Source organism: Dasypus novemcinctus, chromosome 1 (genome assembly GCF_030445035.2).
Source record: "Dasypus novemcinctus isolate mDasNov1 chromosome 1, mDasNov1.1.hap2, whole genome shotgun sequence".
NCBI classification, from domain to species: Eukaryota; Metazoa; Chordata; class Mammalia; order Cingulata; family Dasypodidae; genus Dasypus; species Dasypus novemcinctus.
In genome coordinates this window covers 94788772-94815047 of record NC_080673.1, presented here as the reverse complement: position 1 = coordinate 94815047, position 26276 = coordinate 94788772, and the positions used below count along the sequence as shown (strand labels likewise).

General features: G+C 36.7%; 1 protein-coding gene across 1 annotated transcript in view; it reads left to right on the top strand.

Moving 5' to 3' along the window:
• ARHGEF38 (Rho guanine nucleotide exchange factor 38) overlaps positions 1-26276 on the top strand; it is a 166423-nt gene that overhangs the window by 96321 nt on the left and 43826 nt on the right. Inside the window, exons 5-7 of the mRNA XM_004476222.5 lie at positions 3502-3519; positions 20093-20292; positions 24511-24644. Coding sequence (XP_004476279.2) covers positions 3502-3519; positions 20093-20292; positions 24511-24644 — 352 coding nt within the window. The remainder of the gene's footprint in view (positions 1-3501; positions 3520-20092; positions 20293-24510; positions 24645-26276) is intronic.

Here is a 26276-nt window from a genome sequence, read left to right as displayed (position 1 = left end):
TTGCCCTGTGATGCCCTAAAGTTTATGTATTCAGAACAATTCTGATTTTAAGGAATAATTTCAGGCATGGGAAATGCTAAGGTTTAAAAAGAACAAAATCCAAAGGAAGCAAGATTGGCAGAAATATTTCTTAAGGGAACGAAAATCAAAATCAAATAGCTTAGTTAAAGCCATTTTCCCAAAAGTTGCTTTTTCATGAAAATAAAGTTAAAGATAAATTGTACTGGTCTGCCTGAAGGCTGAGAGCAGTAGAATTATTGACATTACTATAATACTGACCTCAATTGAGCTAAGCTTTAAATTCTGAGAAACAGGTTTTCAAATAGGTTTATAGGCCAAAGAGAGTCTGGAACACCCTAAGGGCTTGATTTCCCTTGCCAAATAATCAGTCAAAGCTATTACTGTCTTCTGCCTCTTCCTTGTGGCTGAATAACAGAGCCCAAGTGCACAGTTGCCAATATCTAATGAATAGTAGGTGCAGCCTCCATTTTCTACTATGCAAAGGGATGTTGGAGCAACTTGGTTTGAAGCAATAGCCACGCAAAAGGTGACTTCATGCTGCAATAGCTAAAGAGGATTTTAAAGCAAGTTGGGTTGCTTTTCCACCAAAATTAAAATATGTTTGAGGGCCTAATAAATATTTATTGAGAGTGCAATGTAATGTTAAACTATATTTTTTAAAAACTATAAGCATAGTTCTTGCCTCCAGGGACATATTGAGCAGATAAACAAAATCATCTGGAAAGTTTAATGACAATACAGGTGTTAATTTAAATTACACACCAGAAACTGTCACCATGCAGGTCAAGACTAATTTCCAAAAAGGTGGTAGAGATATTTCCTGGCTCTGTAACAGACTTGATCTCATAACCTTTGGCTATTCTTTGAAGCCATCGTATTTCAAAAGAGAAAATAATATTGCTACCAAAAAAAAAAAAAAAAAAGGAAATAAAAGAAATTGGGGATCACTTTGAAACTTAGGGCAACGTTTCACTTTGAAATGTTAGGGCAGTCTTTCATGATGTATGAGCTCCCTTGCATCAGATTCACCAGGTATGTAGATTAAAAGTAGATTCCTATGCTCTGTCCCTGACCAAAAAAAAAAAAAAAAAAAAAGAATTTATGTGGTCCATTTCAGGAATCTAAACTTTTAACAAGCATCCTCAGGTAATTTTTGAAGCACACTCAAGTGAAGAACTACCTTCGATTTCATAGTACTTCTTTCCCCTGGAGCAGATGTTTTGTTTCATTTCGTTTTGTTTTTCACAGATGTAGATACAGCAGCAATTTCAAGGCTTGGAGACTGTAAGAAAAAAAAAGATTCTAAAACTATCCAAAAGTACAATATCACATCTGCATCGCTAGCATACAACTTGGGAAATTGCAAGTGCTAATTTATTCAACAAGGATTAGTGACAGAGTCCCATTAGTGACCGCTAAAATTTTGTGAACTACTGTATTAACATAATCTCTAAATTTAGGGAAGACATTTGCTGAAAATCCAGTTACTTAGCCTCCTTAGGGTTATTTAAGGGTTCTGATCTGTATGAGAAAAGTGAAAATTGGAATGGCTATAAATGCAAGTGTAGCTATAAATAGTCCAGCTTGTCTGCTGCTTTCTTTCTGTTTTTGCCGTTATAAATACCACCAAAGACTCTTCTGCATTTCAAAGTCCTAGAGGTATGTTTATTTTGTAATAGGAAAAGAATGATAGGACTTTTCTAAGTTTTTTGATGGATGGAAGACACATTTCTAGCTTTATGTCTAGTTAAAAACTTACCTTTATTTTCCTTCTTCATAAGGAAGGCCACCAACTTTAAGAGAAAGACCTCTAACTTCCACTCATCTGGGCATTTTGGCGGCTCTAGCGTTTCCAGTCAGGGAAGAAGCTAAAGCTTATGCAACACAAAATCTAAAGGGATAGATTTCAATTTGTTCACCACAGTTTATGCTTAATATAATTGTAACAAAACGTTCCAAGTAAAAATTAAATGCATTTTTGGAAATTCTTTACATTCCTTGTCATATATTAACATCTTTGAACAAAGAATGTCATCCTTAAGAAGTCACCACGTAAAATTTCTGTTAATTGTGAGTTGAATTATAATGAGAGACTGTGAGGATAGGAGTAATGGTAGAAGATCTATTTAGTTACCTTATCCCACAAATGGGTAAATAGACAACAATTTAACTTATTTTCTGAATTGTCCTTGGCCAGGTTTCAGTTCTGAAAAGTTTATCCCAAAAACGAGAATTTTAAAATTATGAGTAAATAAAGATATTTTATAATATAGTGCCACCACTCCATATATTGTGGTTTCCGCTATTAGAAAATCTCTCAGGTTCCTTTTTAAAAAAATGTTATGCTTACATTAAGCATAATTATGCTCTGCTTTTATAATATATTGTAATATCTAGGTTTAATTTGGTTGAAATAAAAAGAGAAATACTCTTCCATGTCTTCCATAAAAGCAAACTTTTCTTTCACTTTCAAATGGTGTGTTATGGTTCCTAAATTATCATATAGTTGACCCATTTGTTTCCATAGAAAATTGCAATTTTTATTTTTATTCTTCTCCCCCAAATTATTGACCTATGATCCACAGAGACAGTAAATTAAATACATTATACAGTGTATTAGAAATTGATAGGTGTTATGGAGGGAAGTAAAGGGGGGGAGGTTGATAATGACCGTGGTAGGGGGAGTCCTTTACAATTTTTAAAAGAGTGGTCAGGAAAGACTTCACTGGGAAGGGGACACTTGAGCCAAGACCTGAAGGAGATAAGGGAGAAGGCCATGTGGCTCCCTGGAGGAAGAGCAATCCAGGCAGAAGGAGTACAAGTGCAGACGTCTAGGGGCAGGGCCAGGCCTGGCAGGCTTTGCAGGTACAGAGGGGTCTGCGTGGTTGCCACAGGTGGGGCTTGGAGGTGAGCAACAGGAAAGGAGGAGGAGGTGGGGCAGGGGCAGACCAGGAGGTGCCTTGCCTAGGAAGGACTTCAGCTTTACTTAAGCAAAGTGGAGCCACAAAAGCTAGCAATGCCTAGTGAACATTTCTGTGAGAATTGTCGCTGAATAAATAAATTATAATTTGCATAGCATCATAGAGATTATCAAGCAGCTAATAGTTTTCTGCAAATCAATTAAGCATTTCCTTTATCACCTTGTAATCTAGGTTACTGTTATTGTTGTACTTAATAGAGTCTCTTTTCATAGCATAAACAAAAATTGAAGTTCAGTCCATTTTCAAATTATCGAAAAGTACTAGCCATAATCTGAATTAACAGTTTAAAAAACATTACATACAGTGTGAAAGAAAAATGCTACCTATACTAAAAACTTTGGGGATATGATTATAGAATGAGACCAACTCTATAGGAAATTCGTGAAAATCATGTATTATTTTATTTCACATAATAGAATTTTAAAAGTTTTACAATGTTTGCATAATATCTCAAATATGTGGATTTACATCAATTCACCTCTTTTTCCCTCTCTTACAGGAAAATATACATGAAAGAGTAAGTACTTTTCTTTTCATAATAGAAATCAAACATAAAAATCAAAGGGAAAAGCTCCTGAAAATTTCTTCCAAATCAGAATTTTTAATGTTTACAATTATGTGTATTGCTTTTAATAAAAAAATGTAGACTGCAAATGTATTCAGCCCAGACATTGTCAGTACATTAGATTTCAATGTGACTGTATTTCCAGTTTGTCTGAGATGACCTTACATATTAAATTATCACATATATTTTCCTAAACTTTTCAGAAGAATCCTAAGATATAATTGACTTAAATCACAAGTTTGCAGGTGCCAGGAACTCTCCAGAAACTGCTCATTATACATATATTTATCATTTCTTCCTAAGAACAATATTAATCTTTAAAAATTCTCAGTTTAATATAATGTTTTTGATGGTTCCATAGAGTAATGCACAAAAGAAAATATATTGTTGGAATATGTTGGGTCTTCAAGGTTCTTTGGCTATGTTGCATGAATTTTAAAACATGCCAGTTTAATTAGGTCTGTTAGAAGAGTTTATTGAGAAACAAGGAAAAAGAGAAAATTACACACCCGAGAGTGGATGTGAGGGTGGGGGTGGAGCGGTTACCTTTATTAAAGCTGTTTTTCCCTCATCCCCTTTCCTAAGGTCGGGGAGGGGTTCCACCTGTGTGCTGTTCTGATTGGTTGCCTTTTGCTCCTCACCTGTTAGCTCTCAGGGGACCATTGGGAAAGCCTTCCTGTATGGAGTTATCTGGGACCAATTGGTAGGCCTATTTGGAATTATCAGGGGCTTCCTCTAGAGCCTGGAAGTTCAAAATGGGACTTCGGTGGCCAGGGTCTCTGAGGGGCCTTTCCTGCTTTGATCTTAGAAACCTTACCTCAGGGTGTTTCTGGGTGGGGTCTCACAGCCCTGTTTTCTGCCAAGTCCCAGGTATGACAGGGCGTCTTCCCTCATCTTCCTTCTTTCCCTATACTAACTTATTATTACAGTAAAAGATAGGGTTTCTTCTAACTTGGACTCTTAATTTATGGAGGAAACATCATGGACACATGTATTTAACACTAAAATGAAATACTAAGATGAAAGAGTTGGTCGCTAGGACAATATAGAAATGATCTCATAAATACAATACATGGAGAACTTGGAAGATGTCCTGTTTTCTCAAAGGAAAGCAGATCCAGCCTAACTAGTGCTGAAAGGGTGATAATGATTTTTTTTAGAAAAAACCTTATTTCCCAGGATTTTAAAAAGCACTTGTTTGGCTGAGCATGGTCAGGAAGTATCTAAGGTCCTGAGTTTCTGGTCCTTTTGTATTTTTGTTTGCATGTAAATTTTGAATTCCTGAGAGTTTATATCAAGAAACTCCAAATTTATAAATAAATATTATATTAATTTAAACCATAAATATCTTCAGAACAGCTGTCAGACACACACAATTCCAGAGCGATGGTGTAGGTGTTCAGGCGGCATACAGGAGATGGCTAAACCAAGGCTGATACTGCTAGCGGATTTTATCTAGGTTCTTGGCTATGCTGCAGAAAAGAATTTCAAGAGTACGTCGGGTGAGTTAGGCCAGTAATTTATTTAGGTGGGAGGGAAGAGAAATGGGAAAAAATAACAGATCAGGGGTCCCAGGTAGAAAGGAAGGGGCTGAAAAAAGATAAAGAGGACTGATTTATAGGCTACAGTTCCCCATTACAGGTTATAAATCCCCAGGTTTAGTTGCACAGTGATCCAAGTGGGAAAGGCAGCCAGAGTCAGGGTCTAGAGGCAAGAGAGCATGAGAAAGAACTCAGGCCCAGCTATGCTTTTTGAACGGTTAATTACCCCACCCCTTTGCTAATGGCAAGGGAGGATTCCAGCTGTTTACCATTTTGATTGCTTATTTCTCCCATCAATCTCCCACAAGGGCCCAATGATAGAGTCCTTAGGGAATATCCAGGGTTTCTCCTGACTTTCAGAGGAGGTCTTCTTCTGAGTGGCAGAATCTTGAGGTGGGTCTTCCAGCGGCCATCTTGGGGTTATTGATGTCCGTGTGGACTCTCTGCCAGGTTCCAGATCCATCTATTGATTCTCTATCTTACTAGCCCGCTTCAATACCTCAGCCAAATTGGGAGGTTGGCTTCGGACACACCAAAGCAGCATCCAATTCTCTTATCCTGTTAAGTCTTTTCTTCCCAGAGGGAAAAACGTCTATCCTATAGTATAAACAGATAGGAGTATTTTTGTTTAATGAATTTCCAGTTCTAGGATTTGAATTTGAAGAGGTACATAACAGAGAGGAACTCTTTTGCATTTTAGTCCTTTTACACATCAAGGCTTTTCTGGCTTTCTTCAATGATATTTAATAGGGTGTGGGGTGTGGGCAGGATATGGGGGAGGGTTGTGGTTGGGAGAATGGGGTGGGGGGCACAGGATGGGAGGGACTGCCTCATTATAAAGCCTTGTGTCCCTGGCATTGTGCTGAGGTATGGAGATTCACATAGTTGAGTAGTTAGAGAAGAACTTCATAAACTACAAATTCTGCTTAGCTTTCTTTTTCCTAAAGCTTAACTTTTTCAAACCAAATATTTTAGAGAGACAGAGAGACTGATTCAGAGGATAGAGAGAAATTCTTCATTCAGCGAATATACACAGACTCTTACACACAGAATACTTTTAACAGTACAATGTATTGGAATACCTGCTTTAAAAATTGAACTAGCCTTTGTGACAACCCTCTAGGAGTTAGCAAGTTTGTATACGCCCCCTCTAGTCTATTCTATCTGTCAAGAACTGAGAGAAAGAGTAAGCACAGCATGGGGCTGGATGAACATCAAAGCCAGGTTTGCCATGAGTTATTTTCCTTCCTGTTTTTCTCATTCCACTTATGAGGTACTCATGCTGCTACATAAAAGGGTGAAAGGCAATGTTGAGTGCTATGTAATTGTTAGGTTCCTTAGTAGCTAAGGCTAGGAATGTTGCAGCTAAGAGTACATTTGAAAGATGTGATTTTTTAAAATGGCATCACTAAAAAAAAAATAAAAATAAATAAATAAAATAAAATGGCATCACTGAAATCTCTTACTGATGATAGCTGAAGATTGTCTATTTTTTCCAAAAATCTACAATTTAAAAATTAACAAAGAGATGTTTACAGCTCCTAAAATCTTTACCTTGATTTTTAATCTTCTGCAAACATCAAAGACAGTATTAAGTGACAAGAATCGTAGAATTCCCCCTCTAACAATTCCCCAAGAAAGCATGTTCTAAAACAAGAAAAAGATGCCTAATTTAATTATCTTCAAAAATGCAGTATTTAGCTTAGCTTCATGCTTTCACTCTTTTTTTTAATGTGTTCTCTCTGGCAAGCCATTCCCAACTTTGGATTGTGGGATTTCTGTTAATCTTAAAATGTAACAGATTGTTTTTTGTTTTTTAAGCTTTGTATTTTAAAATTATTGAAAAAACATTGCAAAATATCCAAAATAAAAACAGGACAATAAGACAATCAGTAGCCACATTCCCTAGTTAATCATTGTAAAATTGCAGTAACTCCCTTGTTTCACCACAGAGATTTTCTTTACACACTCATACTGACTAAATTAGGACTGCTGTGCATTTCCTGCATGGCAACTTGCTACCTCATAAATCAGTACATCACGGACATCTTTTAATGGTTGTAAATAAAAATCCACATATATTATTATTGGGTAATATTCTATCTGATATATGTACATACTATATTTAGTTTGTCAAAACCCTACTGACAGTTGAATTTTGTCTGTTATATAAGCTATGATGCAATGTGTTCATTCTTATATATGATCATTGTATAGTAATCTGATTTTTTTCTTAGGATGAATTTTTAAAAGTGGAATTACTAACTCAAAAGGGAATTTGATATCTATTGTCAGAAACTTTTGGAAAACTTGAACTATTTATATTCCTACTGCTCTTATATGAGTTGTCCATATATCTATCATTTGCCAACACTGGATGCAATTAATATTAGTATTTTTGAAACTTGTACGGTATAATAAGACAAAATTGGCATTCTATTCTTTTAATTCACCTTACTAATGATTTTGATCATTTCTCATGTATCTTTAATCATTTGTCTTTCTTCTCTAATGAGTTATTTTTTAATGATTTCCCACTTTTATTAAGATGTTCATCCTTTTCTAACAGATTTATAATGGCTCCTTAATTATCTTGTATATTAACCCTTGTCTGTTTTAAATGCTATTAATTTTTCCAGCTTATCATATGACTTTTAAAATGGTTTATGACTGTTTCTTGTTTTGTTTTTATTGGTACAGTTTTAGTTTTCATATTTAGACAAATTCATCAATCTTTTCCTTTATGATCTTTGCCTTTGGTTCAGGCCTTTAGAAGGGGTGAGCATGAGGCAAGAGATGACAGGAAAGTTCTCTTCCCTCAGCTGGTCTTTCTTACCTATAAGAGTAATAATTTTTTTGGTATTCCCTTTTTTAAAAGGTTTATTGTAGTCTTTATTGTCCTTTTTCTCATTTATATCTCACTGTAGATACAAATGAAAATAATGAAAGTCACCTGGAAGAAAAGCAAACTCACTATTAATCCCATCATTCAACATTAACCTTGATAACATTTAGATATATATCCTTTTGGTCGCTTACTTACTCACAGACACACAAGTACACACATGAACACATAGGATTCCTACCTCTACCTCACAGTCATCCTTGGGCAAGGAACGCTGATACAAGAGAATCATATTTTTCTCCTATTGCTTTCTTCTTTTTGAAAAGGATTTGCTTTAGTCTGCCAAAGGGCTGCCAATGCAAAGTACCAGAAGTGGCTTGGCTTTTGTTTTCTTTATTTTTAAAGAAACTTTAGATTACATAAATGTTACATCAAAAATAAAGTGGATCCTCCCCCCCTCCCTCACTTTCCTCCATTAACATCTTTCATTAGTGTGGTACATTTGTTACAATTGATGAACACATGTTGAAGCATTGCTACTACCCATGGTCTATAGCTTACATTATGATTTAAACTTTGCACTGTACTATTTTATAAGTTTTGGGAAAATATATAATGGCTTGTATCAATCATTGCAATAACATACAGAACAATTCCAATCTCTCAATAATGTCCCATGTTATACCTATTCTTCCCTCTCCCCCACTCAGAACCTCAATGACCATTTTCTTTACATCAATGTTACAAGTTCTTCTAGAACTTGTTATTCTCTAGACTAACCATAAATTTACTTTAGTCCATGGTTGCATCCCCCAGGATTTGGAGATGGTGATGCCCACTCTGCTTCTGATTGAGAGGGGCTTGGATCCCATGAGGCAGATGGATGGAACTCTTGCTTATAATTGTAGATACTCTCTGTTTTGGGGGATGGGCACTGTTCATCATCATCCTTTTTTTAGTTGTCCTGGGTGAATCCAATGAACTGGACAGCAGGTGTTGGCTGCAACTCTGCTGAGATTCAGGACTCAACCATTATATGAACAGCCAGGAGATTTAAGTCTCTGGGACATATATTTAATGGGTACGGTGCTAATTATATGTTCAAATAATAGGAGCAGAATAACCATGTGTGGGAAAATTATAAATGAGTCTAACTCTATTACAGTGAGGAGATAGGTACCACAAACAGGGTACTGATTTCCTGGGGTTGTCTGCCTTGCCTATGGTGTTTAGAAGTCTCTAGAGCCCTCAGGAGCACCCCTGCTTGAGGTACTGTATACTCTGGCAGTCAGTGAGATCCTTCTGAGATGTGCATAAGCGTAACCTCTGGAATGGCCATGCGACTCATGTTGAAATCTTCTAGCCATAAAAACTCATTTGTATTTGATATTTCCCATTTTGGTTTAGGTCTTTTTCCAAATGCATCACTGGTTGGTGCTTAGTAATAATCTCTTGGTGCCAGGGAAGCTCATCGCAGGAGTCATGTCCCACATCTGGGAGAAGGTAGTGAGTTTATATGCTGAGTTTGGCTTAGAGAGAGGCCACATTTGAGCAACAAGTTAGCTTTCAGAAGGTAACCCTTGGGCAATAATTATTAGGCTAAGTTTCAATTTCACAAGGACACAATTTTCACAATTTCATAAGTACAAGCATCAATATCAAGGCCCTGGCATATTGGTCTGTCCTCCTTTGTTAGGTACTGCCCATGTACTCTAGAGATTCTTGCTACTCTATTAGATAATAGAGCATGACTCCCCAGGACAGAAATTCAATATTCTGTTGGTTATTGTGTGGGTCTTCACCCACCGCGACAACACCCCATGAGGGTTGGCTTTCACAAAGGGGATTTATTTGAGGTAAAATCTTACAGACAGTGAAATATCAAAATTAAGGCATCAGCAGAAAGGCTTTCTCACCAAAATTAGCTACTAATGATCCTGTTTCCTGCCATGTGGTGAAGCAAGATGGTAGCCAATCTCAGACGAGGTCGCTGCCTTCTCCTCCAGATTCTCTCATCTCCCAAAGCTCAGCTGAGGGCAACCAGGCAAAGGGCTTGTCTCTTTCTGGGCCTCCTCTGTTAATCTCGGCTGCCCCACTTTCTTCTCAAGTTCAACTGCAAGCTATCAGGTATATGGGTCATCTGTCCCTGGGTCTCAGCAGTTTGAGCCTCTTGGGGTTTTCTCTCCTTTAGCTCAGCTATTAGGTAAACTGGAGTCCTTTCTCTCACTTGGCAGGATCATATATGGTGGATTCCTTTTTCTTTGTCTCTCTCTCTGAGTCTCTGTTTTTATCAGACCCAGCAAGAGGGTGGAGACTCAATCAGAGTCATGCTTCAATGACAAAGTCCAGCCAAAAGAGTCTCACATCTTCAGGAATGTATTAGTTCTCTTTTTGATATTCATAAAAGAATCTCAAACTACCACAGGATTGGCTAGAAATATTATTTGGCTTTGGTACAGAAAAGGGACTGATTTCAAAGCTGCCAAAGGGTCTAGCAATCAACAGTTCAATAATACCTTCTGTTTCTCAGGTAGGAAGACCTCTTAAAATGTGTTGGAGGCTGAGCTGAAGGAAAGGAGGAGACTGCCACTGTTCTACACTATAATATAAAAAGCATGATTTTTTTAATATTACATTCTCTGCATTATAGAGAAATGGTTTTCTTCATAAGGATCCAGAGAGGACTGTCTCTAAGAACTAATATTTGTTTTGGGGAGGTAATTGTGTGAGAGTGCACATGTGTTTTCTTTAAAAACTGCCCTCTGACAACTAGGAGGAATCCACAGTCTGCTCTGATCAGTTGCAGTTTTTCTTAAAACACCTGATGCTCACCTTGGACTCACCTGTAGTATTAGTATAGATTTGAGGTCCATGGAGGGCTTCCTACAATGAGTTTTCCTGGGCCCACACAGTAAATTAATTTACAACTTTTGTCAATATTTAAAACTCTGGAGATTCCATGCAAAAAAAAAATTTCATTTCTGGTCTCTGTGGGAAAAATAGGGAAAATCTGGCCACACTTTACTCTTTATATATTAAGGAAATTTCTCATTTGTCAGATGTGTCACAAATATTTATCCAGTTGGTCATTTGCTTCTTCACTTTGCTAGGTTTTTGTTGTTGTTTATTTTGCTGATGCAGATTTTTAAATAAAATATTTATCACATTTTTCTATTTTGGCTTTTGTATCTTGCTTAGAAAGACTTTACCAGTGTCAAGATAGAGGCAGTGGCCACCAGAGATTCTGAGGGGATGGAGAGAGAAGAATAGTTGTAATATGGGGGCATTTTTGGGACATTGGAATTGTCCTGCATGACTGTGCAATGACAGATACAGGCAATTATATATTTTGTTATAACCTACAAAATTGTGCAGGATAGAGTGTAAACTATAATGAAACTATATTCCACACTTAGTAGCAATGCTTCCATATGTGTTCATCAGTTGTAACAAATATACCATATTGATGAGGGATGCTGTTAATGGGGAAAAGTGTGGGAGCAGAAGGTAGTGGGGCATATGGGAACACCCTATATTTTTTATGTAATGTTTATGTAATCTAAACCTTCTTTAAAAATAAAAAAAATTAATTAAAAAAAGTTATTGCTTGTTTTCTTCAAGTTATTCTATGGTTTTGTTATTAATATTTAAATCTTTGATATGTCTGGAAATTACTTTGGCATAAAGAGTGATACAGAAATCTGTGTTTATTATTTTTTCTTTATGGCTTGCTAATTATCCCAACACCTGATATTGAACAATTCGGTTTTCCCAATTGAGTTAGAATGTCATATTTACCATGTATACAATTTCCATATGTGTTTGTATCTATTTCTTTGTTTTCTATTTTGTACTCTTAATCTGCCCATGTATGTACTCATACCAAACTGCTTTCATTTTTGTAGTTTCATTATGTTTTAATATCAGAGGTACTAATCCTAACTCAGTGCTCTTCTTTTTCTAAATTGTCTTGAGAATTCGTGCATGTTTTCTTTTATTTTTCTTATAAACATGTTATTTTGAAATAATTTTTAAAAAACAAAATCCTTACAGAGAACACCAACATATCCTCTCCCTCAAATACTCAGATCCACCAATTTGAAAATGTTTCCACATTTGCTATATCATTCTATCTATCTCTACTATTCTATCAGTTGATCATCTAATCTGCTATCTATGTCTACATATTTATTTATCTGTTTCCTAAGCATTAGAGAGTAGGTTGTATACATCATACTCCTTAAACATATAACATCTCCTAAGAACAAGGCTATTCACTTAAGTAACCACCTTAGGTACAGTTATCAAACTCAAGAAATTTAATGTGGGTATGAAGCTTGTAGTCTATATACCAATTTTTCATATGTGCTAATATTGTCCTTTCAGACCTTTCTCCTCCATGATTAGATCCAGTCCAGGATCATGTATGGGATTTAATTGTTACTGTTGCTTTAGATGCTCTTTTAATAGTAGAAACATATATATAACATAAACTTTCCCATCTCAACCATTCCTAGGCATAATTTTCAGTGGGATAATCATGTTCAAAATGTTGTGCTACCTTCACCACCATCTATTACCAGAAATTTCTCATCACCTCAAACAGAAACCCTACATCCATTATGCATTAATTCCCAACACCCCCCACCAACATGGTAACCTATATTCTACTTTCTGCCTCTATGAGTGTTTTAGAATGCTAGGCTGCCAAAAGCAGATACCATAAAATGGGTTGGCTTTTAACAGTGGGAATTTATTAGCCTACAAGCTTACAGTTTCGAGGCTGAGGTAAATATCCAAATCAAGGCATCATCAGGTAATGCTTTATATCTGAAGACCAAATGGCGGCAATCCTATACTCTTCTGTCATGTGGCATACAGAAGGTGGCATTTGCTGGTCTCTCCCTTCTCTTCCCGATTTCTTTGCTTTCAGCTTCTTTCTTCCATGGCTTTCTCTCTCTGTGTCTGAATTTCATTATCTTATAAAGGACTCCAGTAAGAGGAGTCACAGGACTCCAGTAAGTAAGCACCACCCTAACTGAAGTAACCTAACTCATAGGAATAGATTAGCTTTAAGGACATGATTTTGTGGGGTACATACAGTTCCAAACCACCACAATGAGTTTGCATATTCTAACTATTTCATATAAGTGGAATCATAAAATATCTGTCCCTTTGTGTCTGTCATATTTCACTCAAATGATATCTTAAAGTTTCATCTATGTAATGGCATGTATCAGAACTTCAATCCTTTTTAAAGCTAAGCAATAATCCATATATATACACCACATTTTGTTTATTCATCTGCTAATGGACATTTTGGTTGCTTCCACCTTTGGCTGTTGTGACTAGTGCTGCTGTGGACATTGGTGTACAAATATCTGTCTGAATCCCTTCTTTCAATTCTTCAGGATATATTCCTAGAAGTGCAATTAGTAGTTGATGTAGCAGTTTTTTGTTTAGCATTTGAGGAACTGACAAACTGTTTTCTACACCATTTTACTGTTCCCACCAACAATATATAAGAGTTCCTCTTTCTCCACATCCTCACAGCACTTGTTATTTTCCATTTTTAAAATAATAAACTATTCTAGTGGGTTAGAGAGGATAACTCATTGTAGCAGTTTAATATTATTGATGAATTCCAAAAAGAAATATTGGATTATGCTTGTAATCTGATCTGTGCCTGGGCATGATTGAGCTATGATTAGGGCATTGAGTCCCCACTCCTTGGTGGGTGGGGACACACAGATAAAAGGCATGGCAAAGAACAGTGCTGAGGGCTTCTGATGTCAGAGTTTTGATGTTGGAGTTTGATGCTGAAGACTTAAGCTGGAGCTCTGGGAAGTAAGCTCACAGAGGAAAGAGAAGCCAGCCCAGGAAGAAAGGAACCTTGAACCCAGAGAAAAGCAAGCCCCAGAAATGTAAGAACCCAGGAAATCTGAACCCTTGCAGAGGTCGGCAGCCATCTTGCTCCAAATAGACTTTGGTGAGGGAAGTAACTTATGCTTTATGGCCTGGTAACCATAAGCTCCTACCCCAAATAAATACTCTTTATAAAAACCAACCAATTTCTGGTATTTTGCATCAGCACCCCTTTGGCTGACTAATATACTCATTGTAACTTGTCTTTTTAAATTTCATTTTTTGTCAAAATTATATGTTCCTATGGTTTAAAAAGTCAACTAGTTCTTTAAGAATTGTTAAGAAAAATAGAGTTCCATTTTGTATTAGTCAGCTAAAGAGGTGCTGATGCAATGTACCAGAAATCTGTTGGCTTTTAAAAGGTTATTTATTTGGGGTAAAAACTTACAGCCACAAGGCCCTAGAGAGTCCAACTCTGGGCTTTCTCACCAAAAACAGTTGCCACATTTTGAAGCAAGATGGCTGTAGACCTCTGCATGGGATCCGCCTTCCTCTCTTTCAGTTACAGTCTGGCATATAGCATAAGGTTTGTTTCTTTCTGGGCTTCCTCAGCTCAGCGGCTCTGTTCTCTTTGACTGCAAGCGATCAGGCAAATGACTCATTTCTCTTCCCTGGACACAGGATCGACGTTCTCTCCTCTGCTGTGTCTATGGAGCTTTCTTTCTTTCCTTTGTATCTTCTTTTGTGTCTTCTTCAGTGGGTGTCGGTTTATATAGCCCACCTATGGGGTGGGGACTTAACCTGAGTTACACCCTACTGAGGTGGTCAAATCAAAGCCGTAATCTTAACATAATTTAATCAAAGTTATCTCAGCTGAATCTAATACAATCAAAGGTGTCATGTCCAGAGAAACAGACCAGTTTACAAATATAATCTCTCTTTTTGGAATTCATAAATAGTCTTAAACTGCCACAGGGTCCTCCAGCCTGCCCCAAAATTCTCCTCACCAAAAACACAGCATTTTCATGTCTGTTAGTTGTCTATGTTGGTATTCATCTTCATGTCTCTAAAACACATTTGCTTTTTCCTTTCTAAGTGTATCTATTGATTTCCCCCTATGGAAGATAAGAATTTTTCTTTCTTCCCTACTCACATCTCCACAATGCTCACATTTGTCTTCCATTTTCCCATTCTTCCCATTTAGGTATTCTAATTTTGATTAGTGCAATAATCCTCATTTGAATTCTTATATCTGGTAAAAAAAAAATTCAGGGCCAAAATGTGGAGTTAAACTATGATTACTTCTTTTCTAGAAGTTAACAATTCTAGAAAAAGAATTGCCTCTGCCTCCTCTTCCTCATTCTTCTTTTCTTTTGCTTAGTTTTCTTTTTATTAACCATTAATGCCAAATTCATGGCCGATTACTTAAGTCATCTTTCAAGACAGTCAGATGCAGTAAGCATACTATCAATTTCCTCTCTCAGAATAGCCTCTCCCAGAGCCTTCTGACCTGCTGAGTTTGGATTAGTGACACAAGACACAGCTGTTTACCTAAGAACTCCCTTCCCATCATCCTGGAGATTCTTGTTTCCTCTTTCCATGATTGGTTCTCCTTCATTTTGGTAGAATACATCCTTTCACAGCTTCCTCCATTCCTCAGAGAATGGATGAAAGTAAAAATCTGAGCACTTTTATACCTGAAATTTTTTTTTTTAAAGATTTATTTATTTATTTAATTTCCCCCCCTCCCCTGATTGTCTGTTCTTGGTGTCTATTTGCTGCGTCTTGTTTTCTTTTGTCTGCTTCTGTTGTCGTCAGCGGCACGGGAAGTGTGGGCGGCACCATTCCTTGGCAGGCTGCACTTTCTTTCACGCTGGGTGGCTTTCCTCATGGGCGCACTCCTTGCACGTGGGGCTTCCCCACGTGGGGGACACCCTTGCGTGGCACGGCACTCCTTGCGCGCATCAGCACTGCGCATGGGCCAGCTCCACACGGGTCAAGGAGGCCTGGGGTTTGAACCGTGGACCTCCCATATGGTAGACGGATGCCCTAACCACTGGGCCAAAGTCCGTTTCCCTGAAATATTTTTATTTTATCCTCACACTTGATTTGTGGTTTATTTGGCATAGAATTCTAAGTTGAAGATTACTTCAGAATTTAAAGTTTTCTCCTCATTGTTTTCTAGCTTTCAGTATTGCTATTGAGAAATCTGAAACTTTTCCTGATTCTTGATCATTTGTTTGTACCTGATAGTAGTTCATTTCAATGAAAGTTCTTTCAAACTACTAACACATATCCCTTTCTTAAATCATTTCACTAATTATTTCTTCCCCTATTTGCTCTGTTCACATTTTCTGGAATGCCTATTATTTAGATATTGGACCTCCTAGACTGACCTTTAATTTTCTTATATTTTTCTCCTTTTTTCTATCCCTTTCTGATTTTGCTCTTCTTTCTGGGAAGTTCCTCAACATTTTCTTCCAAGGCTGTTATTGAGTTTTTATTTCTGCTATTATACTTTTAATTTCCAAGAGTTTTTTCTTAGTCCTCCATATGATCCCCCTTCTCTAATAGCATCCTAAGTATTACACTGTTTCTTAACCAAGCTTTCTATTAAACCTTCTTATTTTAACCCACCTCCCTCAGTTCCCAGTTTCATAGGGAAATGAACTAATTGTTCATTAGTGACTAATTGATAACCTTTAGAGGAATGATTAAATTACTTCCTCTCTATAATACTGGTTCTCTCTAGTCTGCTACATCAGTTGCCATTCATTCATCTGCTTTACATATTCTAAAACTTGTTAATAGCTATATATTTGTTTTCAGTTATCTTCTAGTTACAGATAGTGCTATTTGCTTAGCACTGTGCTATGTCCTTTAAAATTGATTTAAATTGTTTTGAAAGGAGAGTTGTTTTAAAATGAGTTAAAAGGAGAGTAAAGAAGTTAAATAATAGTATAGATAATTTGTGACCACCGTAAAAGAAAATAGTAAATTTAAGATAAAATAGAGAAATTCAAAGTCAATATGACAAGTTATGATTTTTTTCTCACTCTTATCTTCTCATACTAATTAGGAAATATGTGACTCAATGTTTAATATTTGATTTTTTCTGTTTCCCATCATAGTTTTTCATTGATTAAATGTCATTTAGTTTTCATTGTGCAAGTTTATGATGTGAAGCGCTTTGCAGAATAACAAGATACTGCAAAAATGAAGCCAGCTATGTTTACTAAACTTTGTAAAGTTCCAATAATAATTTGCAATGAGATTAATGTAGCTACTTTTCTTGCTTGCCAAGTATTCATGATATGACGGAAGAAGGTGAAAAGAATAAAAAATTAATAACTACGTCAGTTTCAGCACAATACTTATGTGGAATTGGCTACTTACTGTGATGGAGACATGTGATAATAGACTGACTGAGACAGGTTATATGCATGTCCCACAGAACTCATCTGCCTTGCACTGTTATCAGAACTGAATCTTACTGGGCGGGATTAAATAGGGTGACCTCTGTATGCTGAATGCCCTGGAGTGTCATTATCTTGTAACGCATCCTCTATCTTTTCTACCACATGGCTTATCTATGTGAAACAGATATCAGAACATCATTGCTCATCACTTGGGCAAATGTCCAGAGTGAATGTCTGAAGACAAAAGTATCTGGGAAATTTCCCATTTTTTGAGAAAGCCTTTTTTTTTTTTTTTTAAAGATTTACATCAGTGATGTTTCTAGGGGAAATAATAATCATTTATAATTTTTATTACTGTTATCTGAAATATAAAATGGAAAAAATAGAACTTTGATGCCAGAGAGTGTTGGGACAAAAAGGGATGAGAAAATTTGGACACAACAAAAGGTTCTAGATTGACTTTTTTGAAAGATGTTGGTAAGGAAAAAAGGGTGGAAGCTCAGAGATATAAGTATATCCTTTTATACAGCTATATATTTTTGTAATTAAAAATAAAATGTGTGTATGCAATAGGCCACGCTAATAAATTCTCTTACTAAAATTATATTAAAATGTTTGATTATATTTGATTATATGATCAGTGAATTTTTTTTTCATGGATTGGAATACTAAATATCTTTATTTTTTTTCCCGCAAATTCTACTCAATGATCAGTGAATTTTTAAAAGATTAAATAAACTGATATTTGGTGATAGTCAAAGGAAAAATTCAGAAGAAATTTTGTTCATGTTCATGTAGATAGTATGATTTCCTCTGATCAAGTTAATACTGCTAAATCCCTGACTAGTTTCCTATTTAAGAGATTATTTCTACTTAAGTTTCTAAACCATTGTATTGTTGAAGAATCTCTATTTGTTTTGGAATATAACAAAATGCTGTCCTTCGTATTGAAAGAGTCTGTTAAGTTAACTAGTTAGAAATTATGTTTTTAATAATTATTTTTTAGTATTGATAATTTGCATTTTTCTCATCTATTTCACAATCCCCATGGAAACCAATAACACTCCCACTTCCTCCTTTCCCCTTCCCTTCCTCTCATCCTTAATATATTTGGTGCAAATCTGTAGAAAGTAAAAGATAAATCATATTAAAACAACTATTGACTCCCTTGCAATCTTTTTAATATTTATTTTGTTTTCCCTTTTTAAAAAATGTGCCTTATGGTTTGCTTCAGTCTTTCTTTCAATTATGGTACCATAACTTTCTCAGCATATGATTAAAATTCCTCAGTCATTTATTCAGGTCCACCTTTGCACTTTGGGGGGAAATTGTTCAATATAAAATAAAAACACGTATCAGAGAATTTAAGAAATCTGTCCTTTCAGTCTATAAATATTCACTGAGAGAGTACCACATGTCCTGCTGGCGATATAGTGGTGAAGGGGGAACTAATTAATAAAATGGTAAGTAAAGAAACAAGATGATTCCAAGAGTGAAAAATGTTATACTGAAAGTAAAATGGGGAGATGTGATAGACAGTGAGTGGAATGTGTGTATGTCTCTGTGTGTAGTTGCACATGCGCAGAAATGCATGTTTGTGTGATGAAGTTCCTTAGTTTGTCATTTATCAGATGAGGAGAGGAATTAGATGGTCTCTAAGATGCCTTCAGGCCTATTCTAAAGCAACTTTGCAAAATTTTTTCAACATTTTTAGATATGTTTCACAATTCTAATTATATAGTCTGATGTGTATCCATATTAGTGCTTAAAAAGAATTGAAGTATGAAAATCCCACATATCAGGATCATATAATATCTCCTTATTTGCCTCTTTATATAAAGAGGCTTTTAGAAATCAAGGACATATGGTTGAAAATGAGTGACAGAGGGTTGGACCACAGCATGACAAAGATTCTGGCTTCTTCACCTCCTGAAAGCTGCTTGGTCAGTTGGAAGGTCTCTATCCTCCTCTCGGAGGCACCCAAAGGGAGAATCAGGAGTGGTCATTCACTTTAGGGTAGCCATTTGAAGATCTGTTGCCTAAGAAGAATTTGTGATAGTGATGCTAATAATAATACAGAACAGGTCATATTTATTACAAAGGTCTTTGGGGATGGTGGTAGAATCTTTAAAACAATCTCTCAGGTGGAAGAAAGAAACCAATGTTTGCTTGCTTTTTTTAAAAGATTTATTTATTTCTTGTTTGCATTCTTTGTCTGCTCTGTATCTGTTTGTTGTGTGCTCTCTGTGTCTCATCTTCCTTTTAGGAGGCACTGGGAACTGAACCCGGGACCTCGCATGTGGAAGGGCAGTACCCAATTACTTAAGCCACATTCACTCCCTGCTTGTTTTATCTCTCAGTGTGTCTCCTCATTGGTCTCCTCATTGTGTTTCCTTGTTGCATCATCTTTTTGTGTCATATTGTGTCATCTCCATGTGTCATCTCTTTGCATCAGCTCACTGCACCAGTCTGTCACGTCAGCTTCCTGTCTTACTCATCTTCTTTAGGAGGCACCAGGAACCAAACCCAGGACCTCCCATGTGGTAGGTAGGCACCCAAATGTTTGAGCCACACTCACTTCCCACAATGCTTTCTTTTGATTATTCTTTGCAGTTCATCTGTTTAGGTTTTTAAATGACATTACTTTCCCCACCAATCACAAAAAATACCATGAGGAAAAAATGTATTTTCTTGCTTATCATGAAAAACATAACCCAAATAGTTTCCCACTATTATTATAAAATCTGTTCTGAAAAACTGTAAGTGGAACATGGCTTTCAGGGTTAATCATAAAAATGAAAAGGAGTTAATAAAACAAAATTTTATGAAACAGACTTTATTTCTCTCTAATGTAGGGGCAAACCAAGCTTATTAGACATGGGATCTTTGATGATCAAACCAATTCAGCGTGTGATGAAATACCCCTTACTACTGTGTGAACTTCAGAATTCAACCCCTGCTTCTCATCCAGATTACAGAGCACTAGAGGATGCCTGTGCTGCTGTGAAAGACATTAATGTAAACATCAATGAACTTAAAAGAAGGAAAGATTTAGGTAAGAACAGATATGACATATTGGGTGTTTTCCATGATTGGAGTGTTCTGTTTATGTTTCAGAGAATCAGAATCAAGGAAAGGTCTAAGTTTTTATAACAGAAGCAGTGAACATGACTGTGTTAGTCAGGGTTTTCCACTCCAGAGAAACAGAACCAATAGGATGTGTATATATGTAAATATTAAGAGATTTATTACAGGAATTGGCATGTGAACTCGGGGTTTGCCAAGTGAAGACAGTAATTTTTACTTCTGACTACTTGAAGTCATCAGTTGTGGCTTTAAGACCTCCAACTGAATGGTTGAGGAGGCTCCCACCTCTGCTTAAGGCAACTCCCTTTGTTTATTGTAGGTGCAATCAGCCATAGGTGCCGTAGACTGACTATAGCTGCAAATCTACTTGCAAAACACCCTCACAATAACAATCAGGACAGTGCTTGTTTGACCAACTAGACACCATAATCTAGGCCAGTTGACACATGAAATTAACTATTACAATGTCATCTGATCTCAAAGGTTAGCAGCTGGGGAGAAGAGTGAGGCACTGCTCCAGGTGAGTTCAGGAGAAGATCATGAGGCACAAAAAAATGACAATTTTTCATCAAACAGTCACATGTTTGACCTCTTTTGACCACCATACACCTGATTTCACATTGTATTAGTCAGCTAAAGGGGTGCTGATGCAAAATACCAGAAATTGGTTGGTTTTTATAAAGGGTATTTATTTGGGGTAGGAACTTCCAGATACCAGACCATAAAGCATAAGTTACTTCCCTCACCAAGTGTATATTCATGTCTTGGAGCAAGCTGGCTGCTGATGTCTGTGAGGGTTCAGGCTTCCCGGGTTCCTCCCTTCCAGGGTCTTGCTTCTTTCTGGGTTCAAGTTTCCTTTCTTCCTGGGGCTTGCTTCTCTTTCCTCTATGTGCTTACTTCCTGGGGCACCAGCTTAAGACTTCAGCATCAAACTCCAACATCAAAACTCTAACATTAAAAATCCTCAACTCTGTCTTTTGCCATGCCTTTTATCTGTGAGTCCCCACCCACCAAGGGTAATGGATTAAACACCCTGATGATGTGGCCCAATCAAAGCCCCAATCATAGCTCAATCACTCCCAGGTATATACCAGATCACAAACATAATCCAACATCTATTTTTGGAATTCATAACCATATCAAACTGCTACACACATTGTGAACTGAACATCTCCATAGCACAGGCAGTTCTCCTGTCATTATATGTATGTGTGGTAAGAAAGAGACAGGGCAAGGTAGCTGTAGCAGTGGAAAGCAAGAGTGGGAAAGGGGCCATGAAAAGAGCAGACCAGGTGAGGAGGCCCATCTAGCACATGAGGCTCATCTGTTCCTGGCAGACAAGGTACGGAGATTTTTTTGGCAATCATTGCTGCATTGGAGGGAACAAGTATACTCTAACTTTGTAGAATTGATACATTATTAACTATTTGTAAACTAAGGCCTAAAATTAGTGTCTAAAATAAAAGCATATTTCAAAATAGGAGAGAGAATTACATGGTTCCTATACATTTCAGATGAAGTAATGTACCATGATTGGGGTTTACTTTAGGCTCAGGTAGACCAGAGTGCCTCAGTATGATTTTTGTTCATAAAATTCTTAATTGACTTTGTACTTCTAGCATTAAATCTCAAGTTGACATTAAAACAATGCAGATACTTTAGTGCTAACTGGTCCAATCATTTCATTTATTTGTATTTATTTTATTTTTATATTTAAAAAACTAATGCATTTATATTAATAGATTAAAATATACAGAAGAGTGTAAAATAGGAAAGTTATAGAATAAAAGACATTATAAACAAAATGAAAAGATTGCCCATAGACAAAGGATTACTACCAGAATATATAATTATTGATACTAAATCAATAACAAAAAGACATCCTAATAGAAAAAGGGGCTAATAAAAATAAACAGCAATTCCCAGAAAGATCAATGTGTTTTAAAATGCAAAGCTTTACTAGTAATCAGAGAAATGCAAATCAAAATCACAGTGATTTCTAGTCCCAGTCTATGAGATTGGCAAAACATTTTAAAAATGGAGACTAGGGAAATGGACTTGGCCCAGTGGTTAGGGCGTCCGTCTACCACATGGGAGGTCCGCAGTTCAAACCCCGGGCCTCCTTGACCCGTGTGGAGCTGGCCCATGCGCAGTGCTGATGCACGCAAGGAGTGCCATGCCACACAGGGGTGTCCCCCACGTAGGGGAGCCCCACGCGCAAGGAGTGCACCCCTAAGGAAAAGCCCCCAGCGCGAAAGAAAGTGCAGCCTGCCCAGGAATGGCGCCGCCCACATTTGATATGCTGCTGACGACAACAGAAGCAGACAAAGAAACAAGACAACAAGACACAGCAAATAGACACAGAGAACAAGACAACCAGGGGAGAGGGGGAATTAAATAAATAAATAAATCTTAAAAAAAAAAAAGGAGACTAATAAGTGCTGAATCTCATCCTGCAGGGAAAACGTAAAATGCAATCATCGTTTTGGAGCGCAATTTGACAAAATCTAGTAAAGTTGAAGATACACCTACCCAAGACCAGAAGGTCTAGTTCTATGTATTTGCCTGTGAGAAACTCTTATCTATGTGTTCAGGGAAACATGTACCAGCAGCTAGCATTGTTCAAAATAGAAAAAAGGGGAAGAAGAAAAATACTTACATATTTATCGAAATAAGAGATAAATAAACTGTATTATTCACTGTGATATCATGAGAAGATAAAAAGATAAAAATGAGTGAACTAAAAGTATGTGTATCAGCTTGAATAAACCACAAAAACACAATGTTGAGTTTTTTTGTTTTATTATTTTTTAAATTATGTTAGAAAGTTAAAGAAGAACATGGGCAATGTGCAGTGTGGTATCATTTTTATAAAGTTTGAAATCATTCAAAACAATACTATGTGTTGTATGGCTACATACACAGTAAAGGCATAAAAATAGATACCGGTATAGTAATAGGATATCAATTCCATTTGGGGATCAAAGATGGGGATGAAGGAGGTTTAGTGTTATGTGATTTTTTTAAAATAAAAAGATTGGAAGAGCAAATGAGGCAAATTTTAATATTTCACAATGCTGGGAGGTGAAAACTACTGTTATGTTATTCTTTATACTTTTCTGTTTGCTTAAACTACTTCAAAGTTTTAAAGAGGAAAACTTTCTCATCCCCAAGATTCTAGTTTGTAAATCTAATATTTTGTTTTCTTCAGACTTTCTATATCTTTTTCTCGCTATTTTGTTTTCCTTTCTCCCCTACCTCTCTTTCTCCTTCTTTCCTTCATGCAGCTTGTATAATATTACAATTGGCTTTTTGTTTGTTTCTTTGTTTCTTTAACTTTATCCATATAACCTAAACATTCCTCCAGTTATCATTGCCTTCTTTTTGGTGGTTTCATAGTATTCCATTTCATGAATATGTCATCATTTTTTAAACTATTCCTCTAGGGCTAAACTTTCATATCATTCTGATATTTTGCTATAAGAAAAAAAAAAATTGCTGCAGTGAACAAACCTCTGCATGTTCTTCCTGATCAAAATCTATGAGTATTTACATGTTGGTTAGATTCTGCCAAATAGTCTCTATAGAATCTATGTTGGTTTAATTCTCATCAAAATGATCTAAGCATGCCCATTTCTCCACATTCTTTCCAACACTGAATCTTGAGAATATTTAACATTTGGAGCAATATGAGAGGTGAAAGTCATTTTAAAGAAAAATGGGTAAAGCTCAGAGATGTGACTCAGCTTGCCCAAATCTCTCAACTATTGGAGAGCCCTCTAGAATTTGTATAGGTGTCTTTACATTGGATACAGTGGTCTTTTTAGTAATTAGATCTTGATGTTTCATTCCAGAAGCCTTAAGTAAAATGTACTCGTAGAGATGAGAAGAAAGGGAAAACATTTTCCAGAATCAGGATTTCATTAATTTGGGAGGTTAATGAACCTTGGGCAGTGAGTAGTTGGAGTCCTTGGGCAGCTGGGTTCTGAAGAGCAGGACTGTGGATGCATGGGGGAGGGGACAGTGGCCGGGCAGGGAATGGAGTATGTGGCAACAGGCATGGCATCTGCTGCAGAGAGTCAAAACCATATCGATTTCGATCTTGAATATAAATATAGATCTTGACTGCTTTGGGTGAAGCACACCCTTTTATGTGAAATGTTTAAGTTGCTTTCTTCTGTTTCAGTTCTAAAATACAAGAAGAATGATGAGGATGAATCACTTAAAGACAAATTGTCTAAACTAAATATTCATTCAATTAGCAAGAAATCAAAAAGAGTGACAAATCATCTAAAGATTCTGACCAGAGGAGAATCACAGGTAATTTTTCTTCTTGGGTAACATATAGTTTCATGGGAAATATGAACACTGATTTTTTATCAAGTTTTGCTTTTTGTTTTGGTTGTTATCAGAGTCATTTGTAGAATATTGAGAATCAAGGAAATTGTTCTATGCTCTTCATTTCTCTCTCCCTTTCTTTTCTGGGGAAATGAGAGTAGAGATGGTTTTGACATTGTCTTAGCTGTGGTACCTCCACTCAGAAAGCAGACAAAGGAAAGACATGGAAGTGGATGCCCCAGGAGGACTGATACCATCAACCAATGCATAATCACCCTCAAGGCATGCCCTCCTTCCATCCCTGTTTTATTTCTTCATTTTAAAATTTCACTTTCCTTTATGTGCCCTCAATATTCATATTATCTTTATTACATCCACTTTAAAAAAAAGTGTTTCGATGCTGTTTTAGTTTTTTGGCTGCCAAAGCAAATACCATACAATGGGTTAAACAGTGGGATTTATTGGCTAATGATTTTGACGCTAGAAGTCCAAAACCAAGGTGACATCAAGGGGATTTTTTTTTAAGACTACTGCAGAGTTATGGGGCTGACTGCTGGTGATCCTCGGTCCTTGGCTTATTTGTCTCATGGAAATGCACATGGCAGCCTCTTTCCCAGGCTCCATTGACTTTCAGCTTTTAGTGGCTTCCTCTGGGGTGTGACATTTCCTGTAAGGCCAATTACTAAATAGGATTGAAATCAGCTGAGCCACACCGTAACTGAAGTAATTTCATTAAAATGTCCTATTTACAAAAGTTCATACCCACAGAAATGTATTAAGTTTAAGAACATGTTTTTCTAGGGTATACAGCTTCAAATCACCACAAATGCATAATTTAGTGTGATTTTTATCCCTACAACTTATCCGTCTTGTCCCAGTTCCTCCCCAGAAGCATGTTATATTAGCAGGTAACTGTTTGTGTCAGCTGTTTAGCCTAGCTTGAACTACCTTCATCTTAACCCCTAATTAATAATGGAGCTGTTAGCAAAACCTCTTAGACTTTAATGTGTGTAAGAATTATCCGAGGAGTATGGACAGATTCCAGGATTCCACCTGGTTCAATAGTGGAACCTAGAAGTCTGTAGTTTTATAAAGACTTCAGGTGTTTTGAAGTCAATGATTTTAAAGGAAGTGACAAATGGAACACACTTGAGAATCATAGTAGAAAGTTTATGGCCCTGAAGTAGTACCAAATTTGGGGTTCTAACCAAAATTAGAGAGGACAGTTCTTAGGATATTATATAGTCCTTTTTTCCCCCCTCTTGTTTGCCTGCATCCATCACTTACTATTTTCGTATCTCTAACTAGAGTTTTGAGGGTGAACTAGAGGCCGCTATTGAGTGGTCCAGTGCTGGCTTTAGATGGCTGATCTTAGCGGCAACACTCTAGCTGTTGTGGTCTTTTTCCTGCTTCCATGAAGTCTTTGTGGCTTTCTGATCACTTTGGTAGAAGTGGCCTCTCCCTTTTCTAAATGCCCAAAATACTTATCATCTGTACCACTCACCCAGCACTGTTCATATACACAGGAATCAGCACAAGGGCAGAAATTAAGAGCAAGGTCTTTGAAGTTACCCTTACCTGGGTTTGAACTTCACCTCTGCCACTAGATAACCA